The sequence below is a fragment of the Rhinolophus sinicus genome, linkage group LG03 (assembly GCF_036562045.2).
Source record: "Rhinolophus sinicus isolate RSC01 linkage group LG03, ASM3656204v1, whole genome shotgun sequence".
NCBI lineage: Eukaryota > Metazoa > Chordata > Mammalia > Chiroptera > Rhinolophidae > Rhinolophus > Rhinolophus sinicus.
This window is the reverse complement of record NC_133753.1, coordinates 57,784,425-57,800,266: the sequence shown is the minus strand read 5'-3', so window position 1 is coordinate 57,800,266 and position 15,842 is coordinate 57,784,425. Positions and strand designations below refer to the sequence as shown.

At 33.4% G+C, this 15,842-nt stretch overlaps 2 protein-coding genes across 2 annotated transcripts in view; one reads left to right on the top strand and one right to left on the bottom strand.

Moving 5' to 3' along the window:
* Window positions 1-5,605, top strand: part of FGF7 (fibroblast growth factor 7) — a 64,947-nt gene extending 59,342 nt beyond the window's left edge. The window contains exons 3-4 of the mRNA XM_019730677.2: window positions 3,282-3,385; window positions 4,468-5,605. Coding sequence (XP_019586236.1) covers window positions 3,282-3,385; window positions 4,468-4,662 — 299 coding nt within the window. The 3' untranslated portion in view covers window positions 4,663-5,605. The remainder of the gene's footprint in view (window positions 1-3,281; window positions 3,386-4,467) is intronic.
* Window positions 1-15,842, bottom strand: part of FAM227B (family with sequence similarity 227 member B) — a 178,583-nt gene that overhangs the window by 121,754 nt on the left and 40,987 nt on the right. The gene's annotated exons all lie outside the window — the stretch shown is intronic.

Below are 15,842 nucleotides of genomic sequence, written 5' to 3'. Positions count from 1 at the left end.
TCTATTGTTAACGACATTGTTAACAAGGTTAAGTGGCCAATGTACTTGACACATTGTTTCATTTTTCATGTTCTATTGTGTGAGATGATCTCTGTTTTATTTTTTCGAACTCTATCATTATGCTACCATGGTCATTCGGTTAATAATTTGATGCACCCACGTTATATGCCTTACATCTTTGGCAACAGATTTACTCTGTTACTTATACACATAAACTTCTTTTAAACATAAATCCAGATCCATAAAAAAGACAAACTTTTATATTTGTCTTATATAAAGCAAAGGTATACTGTAGACAAAAAAGACCATGTACAATCTATTTTGGTAGCTAATTTAATATTGGCACACTGTATGTTTTTATATTATATTTTCTGAGCAACTGCCTAGATTGTGGTGTGGAGGGCAGGATAAAACCTTACATAGTTAATTCTTCTGCACAGATCTTTGTGGATGAGTAAGAACATCACTTTCCCACTCTGCACTTGAACAAAAGTGGTAACTTTAGTTTCTTCATTCTTGGGTTTTCTTTAACAAAAGAAGACACAGCGCCAAGGGGGAAACCAGACTAAATGTCAGGGTTGATAAGGTATCGATTCTGCCAACGCTACTTACTCTCCTCAACATTCTACTTTTAGAAGTAGTTGATTACTGTTGATTTCCTAATTAAAGTTATAAATACAAAAATTAATAGCATTCCTGAATCAGGAACCTTTCCATTTTCAAGTCTATCCTAATACCAGTTAAAGGTAGAATCCCAGTAAAAGACTGGGCATCTTTTCTATTTGCTTATTTGCCATATGTATATCTACTTTGGTGAGGCATCTGTTCAGATATTTTGCCCGCTTTTGAACTGGGTTGTTAAATATCTAAAGATTTTTTTGATATCATTACTCCCAATATGTGGAGGAATAAGATTAACAATGTTCATTACCTATTAAGTGTCAGAGTGCAACAAAAATAAGATGGTCAATAGACAGGCAGGGGATAGAGAAAAAGGGTTTGGAAGTGGAACAATGTGAACATATTGTCATGACTGGATCTGAAAGAAAAGGTGTCCAATGCTTTAATTAACAATACCTGTGTTAACAGTTATATTTTATGGCTAGTTGGTCTATAAAAGAAAAGTCAGCAAACATTTACAGATTTCATTCCCTAATAACAACTGAGCACAAAAAATATCCTAAGCCATAGATCAGTATTCTCCTTTCCATCTAAGAGAAAATATGTTGAATGAAGGGAGGAAAAGCAGAAGTAAATGGACTTGAAGGAAAGAAAAACTGACTTCATAAAATTTTACAGTGGTGAAATCTTTAGAAAGCAACTACTCCATATGTCCTTAAATAGTTATATTTACTCAGTTTTGGAGGTATTACCACTATGTTAAATCAGTGAATTTCTTCAGCGTTCTTCATTGTGTTAGTACAAATTTAACCTAATTGGATTCTGTGATATAGTCAATTATTTCCCTTTGACATTCCTTTAATGAACACGAAGAGGAGTTAGTTACCAAATGCAGTGTTCCAAGAGGACAACGTTTGTCTTGGAATCGACCCTAGCACAGAACTAGCTCTCAGTGAAGATTTGTGAATGTTGCATGAATGCATCAGTATCATATTCTTTATGTTTGTAAGAAATTGCTAAAATTTCCCTTAGTCTCCTTTTCAGGGCTGTGTTTTCCAAACAGTTTTCTTCCCTTTCAGTTAAGGTATATCTACAGATGTGTTTGCTGTTTATAGTAGACTTTAACTCCAGAAGTTAAAGAGTTCAGAAACGAGAGGTATTTTTTTTTATTTTGTATCCTAAAATTACAGTACTGTTCTATGCATTCTGCCAAAGCTTCATAAATACTTTAAAAGATTTATATCCATTCCTTTGCATTTTTTGTAGACCCCAGTTTATAGATAAGCATCTGTAGAACTCAAAGACATGAGCTCAGTCTAGTGCTAAGCATAGTATACTGGAAAATGGCTGCTATATGTGCAACACATATGTGAGACAGATGACAAATATTAGCTAGGCTACATTAATCCTGATGAAGTGGGTAACAATTTTATTCTCCAAATAGGAAAACAGAAGGAAAAGGAATAAATAAGAAGAGTAAGTTAAGGTATAGAGTAAAAACATCAGATTTTCCTTTAAATAAATGAATACTTTAGGAAACAGCTTTTGGAGTCTTGATTTATGCAGATATAATTTTCACTTGGAATTTTCTTTGCATTGTGCTAGACACAGGAAAGAGAATAACTTGTGGCTTCACCTTCATGTTGAAAGTATAGTTAACAGTAACTACATAAAAAGGTTCACTGAACTTTTCATTCCCAGATCGTCTTAAAAATTTTCTTGAGATTTTACTGTATTTAGAATGGGTCATTAAAATACAACATTTAAGGAAAAGATATATAATAAAAGAAAATAATAGGTTAACATTCTTGTGGTAACTACATGTTTTGTAAAAACAATTTCAACAAAGATTAAAAAATTAATTCGAAAGGCATGAAGTTATAAAATCACATGGGAATAGGATTCATAATTTGATTTTAAATTATCTTTTCATGCATCAGAAACCTATCAGTTTAAAATAGTCAACCTTTTTTTAAGGCTAGGTTCTATTTACCATAATTTACAATTGCTTTAACTGGATTTTTACTCAATTTTGGTATATTGAAGAAATATTCTATTAGCAATAGTTTTAAGATAAAGTTGAAGTAGAACAATAAAGATGTTAGCTTATTATATACTTTAATAGTATTATATCATGATTAGGAGCTAGACCATCTGGGTTCAAATTTCACTTCTGCCACTTACCAGCTGACAGAATTTGGGAAAATTATTAAATTTGTCTATGCCTGAGCTTCTTGATCTGTAAATTGGAGACAATAGGGATACTTGCCTCCTAGTCTTGGTGATAAGTAGAGGTGTTCATATATAAGAGAGCATAATAACCTTAGTTATTATTATCATTATTATTTTATCATTATTGTAAATTAGAAATGTAATTTAGAGGATAAAAAGCTAAATTCAAATATGTAACTCTTTCTTTGAATCCAGATATCTTTTTCTACAAGATAAACAACCAATAATTCGCATTTCCTATATTTAATAAGGACTAGTAATCTGGTGTGTGTGTTTATGTGTTATGGGTATGGGGTCTCAGGCTAAGTAAATAATCACACTAATAATTTTAACTTCCAGTTGGAACAGAAATAAAAACAAACAGTCATTCTTGCATAATCTGCAAAGCTGAATGAATAATCGACTTATCTTTCTGTGATTCCTTGCAGATATAATGGAAATCAGGACAGTGGAGGTTGGAATTGTGGCAATCAAAGGGGTGGAAAGTGAATATTTTCTTGCAATGAACAAGGAAGGAAAACTCTATGCAAAGGTATTGATAATTGGTAGCTTAGCCTTAATTTTTCAAACTTATTTTTGTCAAAAACATCTTGCCTTTCTGAAAAGCAATGATGAAATTAATTTCTCTGCAACTATATAATTTAATGATTTCATTACAAAATTTTATATTTAAGCATTAAGAAAAAATGTTTTCTGTGTGACCTTGGACAAATTGCTTAAGTTCTCTGGACTTTGGTTTCTTCACTTGTAAAATAAATTGGATTAACTAAGCTCCAAGGATCCTTCCAACTCTAATATTCCATGTGAATTTTAGATATTTAAAACCTAAATTTCCATCTATCAGTATTAAAGCTCTTTCTGTTAAAGTTCACCCAATTTACACATTGCTGACATGAAAATTCTTGGGGGGAAAAATCCAGAAGTTTGTTTATCAACATTAATCTCAAAATCATGGGCTTTGAAATGTAAGCATTCCTATTTTCTACTTTATTACAATGTGAAATATGTAACAGTTCACTCACTGTAATAAAGTATAATTGACTTTCCTTTGTATTCCCACAGCCCAGCACAACACCTGGCACAAGCTAATTACATAGGTTTAACTGAATGAATAAGTGAATGAATAGTTGGATGGATAAACAAGTCAATTAACTTTTTATTTTCCATAACTATTGCAGGCAGTGTAATAGTGGTAAATGAAGAAAGGTTGTGAAATCTGTCTTTCAGCTGATGGAGGCAGAGACTCTGCTAATTATATCAAAATCTCAGTAGTTAGGGAATGAGTAACTTGGGCACAGTAACATGAGAGCTGCTGATTAGGGGAAAATAGCTCCTAATATTGAAGAACAGTAGCAATGGACTGCCAAAAGCTACATGTTTGAAACTATGTTGCATAACTAAATGTGTATCATTTTATCATTTTTAAAATTTAAGCTTTTTTTTTTTTTGCAAATATGCTAACTTATCTCTAATAAACTGTATTACACCCACTCGCAAAATGTCATATATATATATATACATATATGTTTTAATTCTACCAAATATTACTGCTTACTCTGTTTAATTGAGCCCCTCTAAAAATCATTTGGATAATGTTGTTTGTTGTTTTAACAGAAAGAATGCAATGAAGATTGCAACTTCAAAGAATTAATTCTGGAAAATCATTACAACACATATGCATCAGCTAAATGGACACACAGTGGAGGAGAAATGTTTGTAGCCTTAAATCAAAAGGGTGTTCCTGTAAGAGGGAAAAAAACGAAGAAAGAACAAAAAACAGCTCACTTTCTTCCTATGGCAATAACCTAATCATATATGGTATAAAGAAACCAGTTCCAGCAGGGAGATTTCTTTAAGTGGACTGTTTTCTTTCTTTTTCTTCTTTTCTTTCTTTTTTTTTTTTTTTTTTAAGTAACCAAGAAAGGCTGGAAAACTACTGAAAACTGATCAAGCTGGACTTGCGCATTTATGTTTATTTTAAGAGACTGCATTAAAGAAATTTGAAAAGTATACACAAAAATCAGATTTAGTAACTAAAAGTTGTAAAAAATTGTAAAACTGGTTGTACAATCATGATGTTAGTAATAGTAATGTTTTTTTTCTTAAATTAATTTACCCTTAAGAGTATGTTAGATTTGATAATCTGATAATGATTATTTAAATATCCCTATCTGCTTATTAAAATGGCTGCTATAATAATAAAAATGCAGATGATGTTATATAAGATATGTCAGACCTAAAGGCTGCTGGAATGATTTGTCAGATAATCAAGCCAATGCTAACTATGGAAGATGAGCAGTATTTGAAATGCTTTCTAGTGAAACATTATAATTCTTTTATACTCTAATCAGAAAAAAAGGAATAGTCTCAAAAATTCTATTATAGAATTGAATCAAAATGTAGTTTTACAAAAGTATAGGATTAGAACATGTTTGTACCTATAAACAAGAACAAAATTCCTAATGCTGCTCAAATTGAAAGAGTTTTGCGACAAGGAAGTGTTTAAAAATCTTGTATGTAAAATAGCAATAATGGTGATAATACTGTACTTCATCTCACTTGCCACAAAATAACATTTTATAATCCCTAAAAGTTAAAATTCGAAATACTTTAAGTAACTTCAAGTAACATAATCTATCTTTTGTATAATTCATATTCAGAAATATGGCTTTTAATAATGTTTCTCCCACAAATAATCATGCTTTTTTTCCTGTGGTTACAGCATTAAACTCTATTTTAAGGTGTATTTGAACTTTATTGTTTTGTTATTTAAGTTTATGTTATTTATAAAAACAAAACAAAACAAAACCACCTTAGTAAGCTGTATCTGTTTCATATGCTTTTAATTCTGAAGCAATAACAAAACGGTCTGGCTCCACTGCAAGCTGCCCCTCCCATGCTGAGCAACAGCAGGTCTAATGCACAGCACTTGGGCCAGCAAAGCCGGGATGACAGACAAAAAGGACAGCCTGCAGCAGTTCTTACAATAGATGTCTCATAGGGAACAGTACAAAAATGTGAAATATGTTTTGCCACATACTCTTGTCAATTAAATGGATTCATATAAGCAAAGTCACAGCTGATAGAAGAACCTACAGGATTTTAAAGTTAGACTGCATTTGAGTTCATGAGTAGAAAACTACTATCTTTTAAAAACATGCATATTTAAAGTTAGTAGCTTTTCTAATCTCTAGAAATCTCTGCCATTCAAAATAGGGCAGAATTAAAAGTTGTTTCCCTGTTAGATAGAAGAGTACAATGCCCAAAATAGGGTACCGGGGCCCCGAATAGCTCACGAAGGCTTGAGGTTAGGCTACAGATAATAGGCTTATCAGGAAAAATAAAGTTCCACTCATAACTCTTTCACTGGCAGATTTGGTAGCACTTTATATATTCATTAATAAAAGGTCAACGCTTATCTAAATTAGTATGTTCACCATGGTGGCTTTAATTTTAAATTGTCACTCAAGTCCCTTTTATTTTATATAAATATTACCTAGTAATACATTTATGCGTAAGAGTTATATGAAAAGTCTAAGTCAACAGAAACAACAGATTCTTTTGATTTTCTTGGGGCTCAACTACACGACGAAGGTGCAAGAGGCTAGAAAGAACTTCCCTTTCTCAGATACATTCTGGGGAGATGCCACAAATGATATTCTTAACCATTATCTGTTGGAGGGCCTTGCTAGCCTTAGTTCCTAGATCAGGCTGATTGGAGTCTTGTGAACATGTGAGGGCAGAGGAGGACTATGCTTTTCATATTTGTTTCCTTAGAATGTAGAAGAATGTCTATAATTAATTTTATATTGATTAATTCTGTATTTGAATATCAAGGTAAATTAATAATGAAGTCTCATTAATTTTACTTCATTTTAAAAAGTTAGGGTGAAATGTGATTATATGGAAATTTAAGCAGAACTAATATATAAGTGTGTGTAAGTGTGTGTGTGTGTGTGTGTGTGTGTGTGTGTGTGTATGATGAAAGCTATATTAGGACCAAATACTCTATTACTCTTTGTCCATGGAGTTGTAGCTACGTATGATTAAATTACACAGCAATGCTGAATTAAGTAAACCAATATCTAGCAGTAATTCCAATCTGGTAGTGTTTCTGGAAACAGTTTTAATTCTTTACCCCCCCCCCACCTTTTTACATTTATCATGCAAATTTTAGAAAATGAAATCTGTAGGAGTTACATACACTTAGAATTCTAGAATCTTAAAATTGCAAGGGGACTTAGTCCCTCTTATTCATTTGCAGACCAGGAAATTACGATTGTGACACATCCAAAGTCATGTAGTTGGATAGGTACAGAGCTGTCACAAGAATCTAGGTCACTTAGCATGTGCTTCCTACTCTTAGATTAAAATTATTAGCTAGTGGTCTCCTTTTAAAAAAAAGTCTATTGAGATAGGATCTTTAAATTTGCATGCAAATGTGACATATTTTGGCAATTCACTTCATACACAATGATTAGTCTATGCTGTGATGATCTGACTCAAAAGGATGAAAGAAATGATGCAATTTTCAATTCTAATTCCTACTCAATTCTTACATGTACCTCTTTATTTACAAATGGAGAGTGTTATACAAAATATCCATATAAACAGAGTAACCTTTTCTAAAATGTTCTTTGAAAGAGAATATTGGTAAAATACATAGTTTTCCAATAATTAGAAAGGAAAAAATTAAATAAAATATAAAATGTTATTAAAAGAAGTAATAAAGAAGATAATTCCAAAGCTATTAGAGAACTGAAACATTTTTAAATAAATATAAATTATCAACCTTTAAGTTAGCTATAAATTCAACTTAATGACAGAAGGGAAGGGATGCTGGAAATAGATTCTTAGTTTCCATCTCTTAGAGTTTGCACTTCTGATTCTATAGAGTGAGAAAGAACACATCAGTGGACTCTGGGAACATGTAGCAGAAACAACTCTATAACCGAATATACCCTACATCCGTGCCTCTCATAATTTTCTACTGAAATACCAACAATAGTAGAGGTAAAGAATGAGAGTCTAAGGTCATCCACCAAAGATAGATTTTTTCCTAAAAAAAAAAAAATCTTTCTTTTAATACTCATATAATTTTTACATTTTATTCTATAATACATTTGTGTTTGCCTTAATATGAAATTCACACCACTGAGTAAAAGTCATGCATCAGAAAGATGTACAAGGTTTGTCACGAGGCTTCATTTACACCACTACCCTAGAGCCACATCCTTGGGCATGAATAAGACACAAGAGATCTTGTACCTCTCACAGTCGAACTTTACACACAGATGACACATGGCTAAAGAAAACCAAAACTTTATCTAAACGTTACTATAAATGGGAATGATATTAACAATATTTAAAGACCAGTATGAGTGGTTAGTGGTCAATCAGAATATACCACTGATGTATCAGGACAGATGCAGGCCGCTGTGACTAATTAGTGGATACCAGATGATTATCAGCCTTCACCATTTCTATGATCACCACAAAACAGAGTTTTTAGAGAATATCTATTAATTTGTCTCTGTGGCTTGAGTTCTTAATGCATACCTTAATATGAAACAGTTCATTAAAACTTCATGTCTAAGTGTTTTGGCATTGTTGTCAGGATCCTCTTTATTCTGCTTCTATATTTACTCCGTGAAGCTGCTGCTTTCAATGAAGGTGAGGTCCCCTCAGGCCTACATGTGCTCCCACTTATGCCCTAACTTTGAATGGTTTGTCAAGAAAATTTGTTTTCTCTTGAGTTGAGGAGATTTGACAGGAAGGCAGAAATAATAGAGTTCTAGTCTCTTCCTAACAATCCCTGTTTTTACTCTCACCCGAGAAGATGCCTCTTTTATTTTCCTTTTTACTTCCTGATTATTACGTGGTTCCTGATTATTATGTGGTTCCAAACCCTCATCATTAAATTTATGAGAGCTCATACAAATTTATTTTCTTTCATATCATCAGAACTTATATTCTAATAATTAGAATGTTAGCTGAATAACAACATTTAGCTTGAGGATGGCAGGCCTTTCTCCTGACCAATTCAACCATGTATTAGTTATCTGTTGCTGTGTAATACATTATCCTAAAACTTAGTGGCTTAACACAGAAAATATTTATTATCTCATAGTTTATGTGGTCAGGAACCTGGGCATGGTTTAACTAGGTGTCTCTAGTTAGAACCTCTTATAAGACTAAAGGCATCTGTTATCTCAATGCTCAACTCGGAGAGGGATCCGCTAGGTCATCACCAGTTGTTTACTGGAAACATCATGTCCTCATCACATGGTCCTCTTCACAGAATGACTTACAACATGGCGGTTTGTTTTCCACAGAGCAAGGGATCAGAGAGAATGAGAGAGCATGCCCAAAAGGGAAGCCAGAGTATTTTTATAACCTAATCTTGAAAGTGATGTTCCATCACTTCTGCCTATTCTCAAGTGGAGAGAAATACACAAAGGTATAAAAAACAGAAAACAGGGACACTGGAGGACATCTTAAAGGCTGCCTAATATAAATCATAAACTGGATGGTTTTAAGGCCACTGCCACAACACAGGATTCTTTAGTGCCTTCTAAGTGTAACTCATGGTTTTCAGTGGTGAGCCAGTCAGCAGATAAAGTAGGTATATTCTCTGTAACAACATTCTTGATCCTTCCTTGAGGGATACTGTATGGTCCATTCCCACACAAAATAATTGGGAAGTGGTTTTACCCACAATTCTGTTAGCTTGAGTTGTGCCTTGTTAGATGTCCCAATGTAGCTGGAAAGACTATTACTTTGCCTCCACAAAAAGGAAATGACCCTGCCTTTAGACCTAACCAGAAGATAATCTGCCCTTCCACTGCCCTAACTCAAGAGAATAAAATCATAGATTCCAGTTGAAATTCCTCACGCTGTAGACAGTTTTGTCCTAGATGGTGTAGGCAACCAGGCACAAGTTGCCCAAGACCATCTTAGGATAAGAAGACCTAAAAGGACTTGGAAAATTGATCTTATTGCTAGGTCCAGACTAGACTTACCTGGGAATTATTTTTAAAATAATGAGGCCTATTGCTGTGCAGAAGCTTTTCAGTTTGATACAATCCCATTCAATTTTTTTTTTTTAGCTTTTACTTCCCTTGTCTTTGGAGTGCAATTCATAAAATGCTCTTTGAACCCAAGGTCCGTGAGCTTAGTACCTATGTTTTCTTCTATGCAATTTACTGTTTCAGGTCTTATGTTTAGGTCTTTGATCCATTTTTAGTAAATTTTGGTACATGGTGACAGACAGCAGTCTAGTTTCATTCTTTTGCACATGGCTTTCCAATTTTCCCAGCACCATTTATTAAAGAGGCTTTCTTTTCTCCATTGTATGTTGTTGGCTCCTTTGTCAAAAATTATCTGCCCATATATAAGTGGGTTTATTTTAGGTTTTCAATTCTATTCCATTGGTCTACGTGTCTGTTTAAAAAACAATAATAATAAAGTGAAGCCTAGGCCCCACCTTAGGCCAACTGCATTAGTACATCTGGGATGGAGCCCAGGCAATGGTATTTTTAAAGCTCCCCAGGGAATTCTAATGTGCCTATGCGTTTGAAAATGAATTAGCTAAATGGGGTGGGTGGAGGGTTCTGTTTAGGAACTATTCCTCGTTCTTCATCTTTGTTTCTTCCTTAAATGCTCTGAAAGGGCTGTGTTGCTTCCCACCTAATTCCATGCTTTTTAGTAATATTTTAAAGTCTGCAGTGCCTTTTTGGATTCCTGATTTTCCCAGATGACGCCACAGTTTTGCTATTCACAATTATGGCTAAAAGGAAATGCAAACACTAGAAAAAGCTACAGTTGTTTTTGCATTGGAACAATTATGGAGTATAAAGTGCACAGAGGGCATCCCGAGACAGACACACACACACACTATAGTCCATTCTCAAACAAAGCAGCCAGAGTGATTCTGTTAAATTATATTTCAAACAATGCAATTCTTTTGTTCAAAACTGCAACTGTTTTCCATATTCTCAGAATAGAAGCTGAAGTTCTTAGAGTAGCTTATGGAGTGGCAACGGACAAAGTTAGGTATGAAAAGACAACAGGAAAAAAGTAATAAAAATGTAGAATTATGCACTTAGATTTCTTGGCAGATATTGAATTCTCAGTCCATTTTAAACTCAAACTGGACATTGTAGACAATATTTAACAGGCAGTATAATTATTAGAATCACATGCAGAGGAAGGGCCATAGCCCCAGGTCAGAAATTGACAACTGAATGTATGTTATTTTTGAAATAAACAAAATATTTAAGACATGTGTATATCAATTTAACGATTTGTTAAAATTTTATTTAAAAATTTCTATTAATTAACTAATTAATGAATTTGACTCGGCTGGATGAGAGGGCTTCTACTTTATTCTTCTTTATTAAACTGATCTCCTATGATTGGTTATTTTGGTTGTTTCAAATTTTCACTAACATAACTATCAACTTTTTTGTACATGCTTCTTTATATTTTGATTATTTTCTTAATATGGTTATAGGAAATGAAATTATTAGACCAAAAATTCCTTTAAAATGCAAATTGAAAAATTGATTTTCAGATAGCTTTTCCAAATCTATATTCCAGTCAACAGTACATGCAAGTAGATAAATATTCTAATATTTATGCTCAAAATCAAGTCAGCTTTAATTTTTGTCTCTAGTTCCCTTTGACTATCTGGTATCACTAAAACCCAGCTAGCTTCTTCTTTCTCAATATCTCAGATGCGACTTTCTTGGTCCTTCTACAACCTCATTACCTCATGTCTAGTGGTAATGTTAGCAGTTGTTAGCAAATGTTATCTTAGGTTAGCAATTGTTCCTTAACAATTCTGTCTCAAGTTCCTCCTCATCTCAGATGCTACCTAATTCCTTAATCTTCCTAATACACGACTTTGACTATGTCAGTTGCCAATTGAAAAACCCACGTTGGCTCTTTACAGCCTACTAGAAATAGTTTAAATTCCTTAAAATAGCATCCAGAGCTATCAAATAATTGGCTCTACTTTACCTGCCCAATCTTCTCACTGCTTAATACAAACCTTCAAGTTTCCTTAGTCCATTATGTTTATCCCGTCATCTGTCTCTCCTCACTTGCCTGTAAGTTTTACAAGGAAAAGGATCTTTCTGTTTTGTTCACTTACATATCCCAAGCACCTTTAACAGTGTCTAGCACCGAGTAAGCATTCAGTAAATATTCACTGAATGAATGGATAAACCAATTCCTGTTCCGTAACAGAATAACGAGCACACCTCATGACAAAGCATTATTCCAATTTTAAGCAAGATACAAATGCAGTTGCAAGTGTTTTATCAAACCAGTGGCTACTAAATCTCTCAGAAGTATTCTCATTCTTGTTATTCACTTCTTATCATGACATTTTCATGTCACTCCATAGAGTAGTTAATGCATTTCATAATGCAATAAGAACCATTGCTCTTCTATGCTGTCTAGCACCTCTGACCACCGCTACCAATCAACATATCTGGGGCAGGCATTTGCAGTCACGCAATGGCAGACCATGGAAAATAATCTTGGAAGCTAAATTAGTAATTAGAAAGTTGCTTCATGAGCATGGCATCAAAGCAAAGGGAAGTGAAATGGTTTTAAAAAATATATTCTCCAAATTTTGATGAAATCTAACTCACAATGATCAAAATAGTTTTGTAAAAACACTGTCAGTTTCTGGCTCTTTGCGCTACCTCTGTTCTATGCCACATGTTGCTTTATCCACTTCTGTTCACAGAGTCTTTCTCCACATAGTATAAAATACAACCAATAACAATACAATAATACAACTTATTAAATTACTACCACATTGGGAGTTTATATCTCTGGCCATCATATTAGTGTCTGTAGGTTTCCTCATTCCTTAACAAATGTCTTGGTTTTCTTTCGATAGTGTATACCGAAAAGCACAATGTTGAGATTTCACTGGCTTGATGTTCAGACACCTACATTATTTCCAAGTCCTAAGGGCTTTTGCTTGTCTATAAGCATTGCTGACAGTGAAGAGGTAGCAAAATGACAGAGGTGCACAATTAAAGTTTAATTAGCTAATCCATCTGGCTATTACTTTAAGAATTTCTGGAACATGTCATTAGCTAAATATCAACTAGTACTTGTGGATGAGTAACTACTACATTTCTTTTTTATTTCTTATCTCCCCACAGCACCACTTGCAGTAATGTGCACATAGGTACTTAAAAGCTACATGTTAACTGAATATAAGGATTTTTTTAATTGCTTCTGGTTGAAACTATACTTTATAAAAAAAATCATGAAGCATGTTAATGTTTTAACTTTAAAGTCCAGATAAAGAGGAAAATTGGGTTTAGAAATTAGGGGAGAACAGTTTTAAAAACTGATCTGAGTTTGAAAGGGTATATGGTATTTTACCATAATAAGAGTAATGAACGTTAAAACTTTAGCCTTGTAAATAATCCAACAATACATGGTTAAGGGAAGCTGGCTTGTAAATACTGAGTAATTCCAGATACTGAAATTCTATATCTGCTTACATTCCAGTCCTAAAAAGGGAGATTTGCCATTTTGTTTGGAAGACAAATTTTAACTATCTGCTGTCTGTTTACTTCATTAAATACAAAAACAGAAAGTTCTCTTAGTTCAACATTCTGGAGAAAAGTTAACCCCACATGACAATAAGTATCTCCAATGTCAAGAAGAAAAAATTATGTTTTAAATATGTTTGGATTAGAAGAATCAATTCTGAGATAGCAGTATACATGGAGCACAAGTTATTTTATTCATTGAAAGTTCTATACGTATATGCACACACACACACACACACACACACACACACATATATATATATATATATTTTTCATATTTTATCCAGTTCTGCCCTTGACCTTCCTGCCTCAGCATTGAGAGAGAGAGATGCTGAGGCAGGAAGGTCAAGGGCACAACTGGGTAAAATATGAAAAAAAATATATACATATATATGTGTATATACATATATATATATATGCATATATGTATATATATACGTATATACATATAGGCACACATATACACACACACACACATATATATATATATATATATATATATATATATATATAGAGAGAGAGAGAGAGAGAGAGAGAGAGAGAGAGAGAGAGAGAACAAGAGGGGGAAGACCTCTAAAATAATAAATGTAAGCCACCAGTCTCTATTGCTAATTCCACCTCAATAGTCAACAACCACTTTGGAAGATTATTCAGCACTTATGAATAAAAGTTATAGAATAACTAAATGTTAGGAAAGGGGAATGTAGAAATAGTCTATTCTAATCACCTCAATTTTTTTTAAGGTGGAAAATTAAGGTTCCCAGGGGTTATATGACACGCTAAGGACATTCAGTTCTTTTATGTGTAAGTTAAACACATCAGACCTGAGGAAACAGAAACTATAGAAAAGTCACCAAACTGAAACAAACTTATATCCTAAGTAAACAAATTTTGTGCCTTATGTTTAGGGGATTCTCCACTGTGATGACTGAGTCCAGCCTGGGGATAAGCAACATAGAAACTGTGAAACTAAGCTGGATATGGTAGCTCTCAGATGCCATAGGTCAAGCTCACTCGCAACATTTTCCTGTGGGGCAGTGGTCCTCAAACTTCTCAGTCTCAGATCCCTTTTAAACTCTTAAGAACTGAAGACACCAAAGAACTTTGGTTTATGTGGGTTTTTGTAGCTATTAGTATTTCTTAAATGAGAAATTAAAACTGAGAAATCTTAAACATTTATTTGTTTATTAACAATAACAGTAATAAATCCATTTCATGTTAACAGAAAAAGCATCTTTTTTGAGAAACAACTATTTCAAGAAAAAAATTTGAGGCGTGACATTGTTTCACATTTTAAAAATCTCTTCAACATCTGACTCAGTAGAAGACAGCTAGATTCCAATATCTACTTCTGAATTTCTTCTGTTGTGATATTTTTGAAACTATATATATATATATATATATATATATATATATATATATAGTTAGAGAGAGAGAGAGAGAGAGAGAGAGAGAGAGAGAGAGAGAGAGAGAGAAAGAAAATCTAGTATCAAATACATATGTAGCTGGAAAAAAGAATATATATATTTTAAGCTTTTTCATATAACCGTGAATATTCTTTTATACTACACCAAAACTTGAGAAATTATAGTTTCTTAATGGTGGGTAACAAGTGGAATCTGAAACTGTGTCACTGTGCTTTATGCACTCTGTTGCACTAAAGTCCATTTGTCTGTCACACTTTTTTTAATCCATGTATAATTATTTTTAATATAATGTATTGGTCATTTGGAAAATATTGGTTCAGTGAGTCATGCAGATCTTCTAAATGTTGACATACTTCTTTATACAATATGAAAAAATCATATTTGTTAATATCAACACTGACTTACCAGGGAAGCCTTTAAGTATTGGAAAACTCTCAAGATGATGTTGGAATATGCAAGTCCTCCAAATTTTTGTTTGACAGCTCAAATTTTATTATTGGCCACAGCAAAAGCACTTCATGCATAAGGATCACTGCACTGTTTTTTAACTGAATGTCTGTATTACAGACACTTAACTGTCCTCCAAATGTGTGCTCCCTCTTCCACAGCACAGAGCTGTCACTAGATAGCAGCTTCCCAGACATAGTTTTTATTTGCTAGCCCTCCTTACATCTAGATATAGCCATGGCTTGTTCTCTCTAATGGCATATGATTGAAAGTGATGTGGGTAACTTCCGAGCCAAGGCTTTTGAGAGTGTGTACCTATTCCTCTTTTATTCTCCTGATATAGATTACTTTTAATAACTATCGGGTTCTACAGGATGGTGGCTCCAGAAGATGGAAGTAGCCTGGATCTCTGAATCACTATGTGGAGGAGAGGCAATCACTCACCACTAATATAAAATCCTAGAAGATAGCTTTAAAAGTAGGCTAGGACTCTGGAGGAATATAAGAAGCTCAAAGCTCAAATAAATAC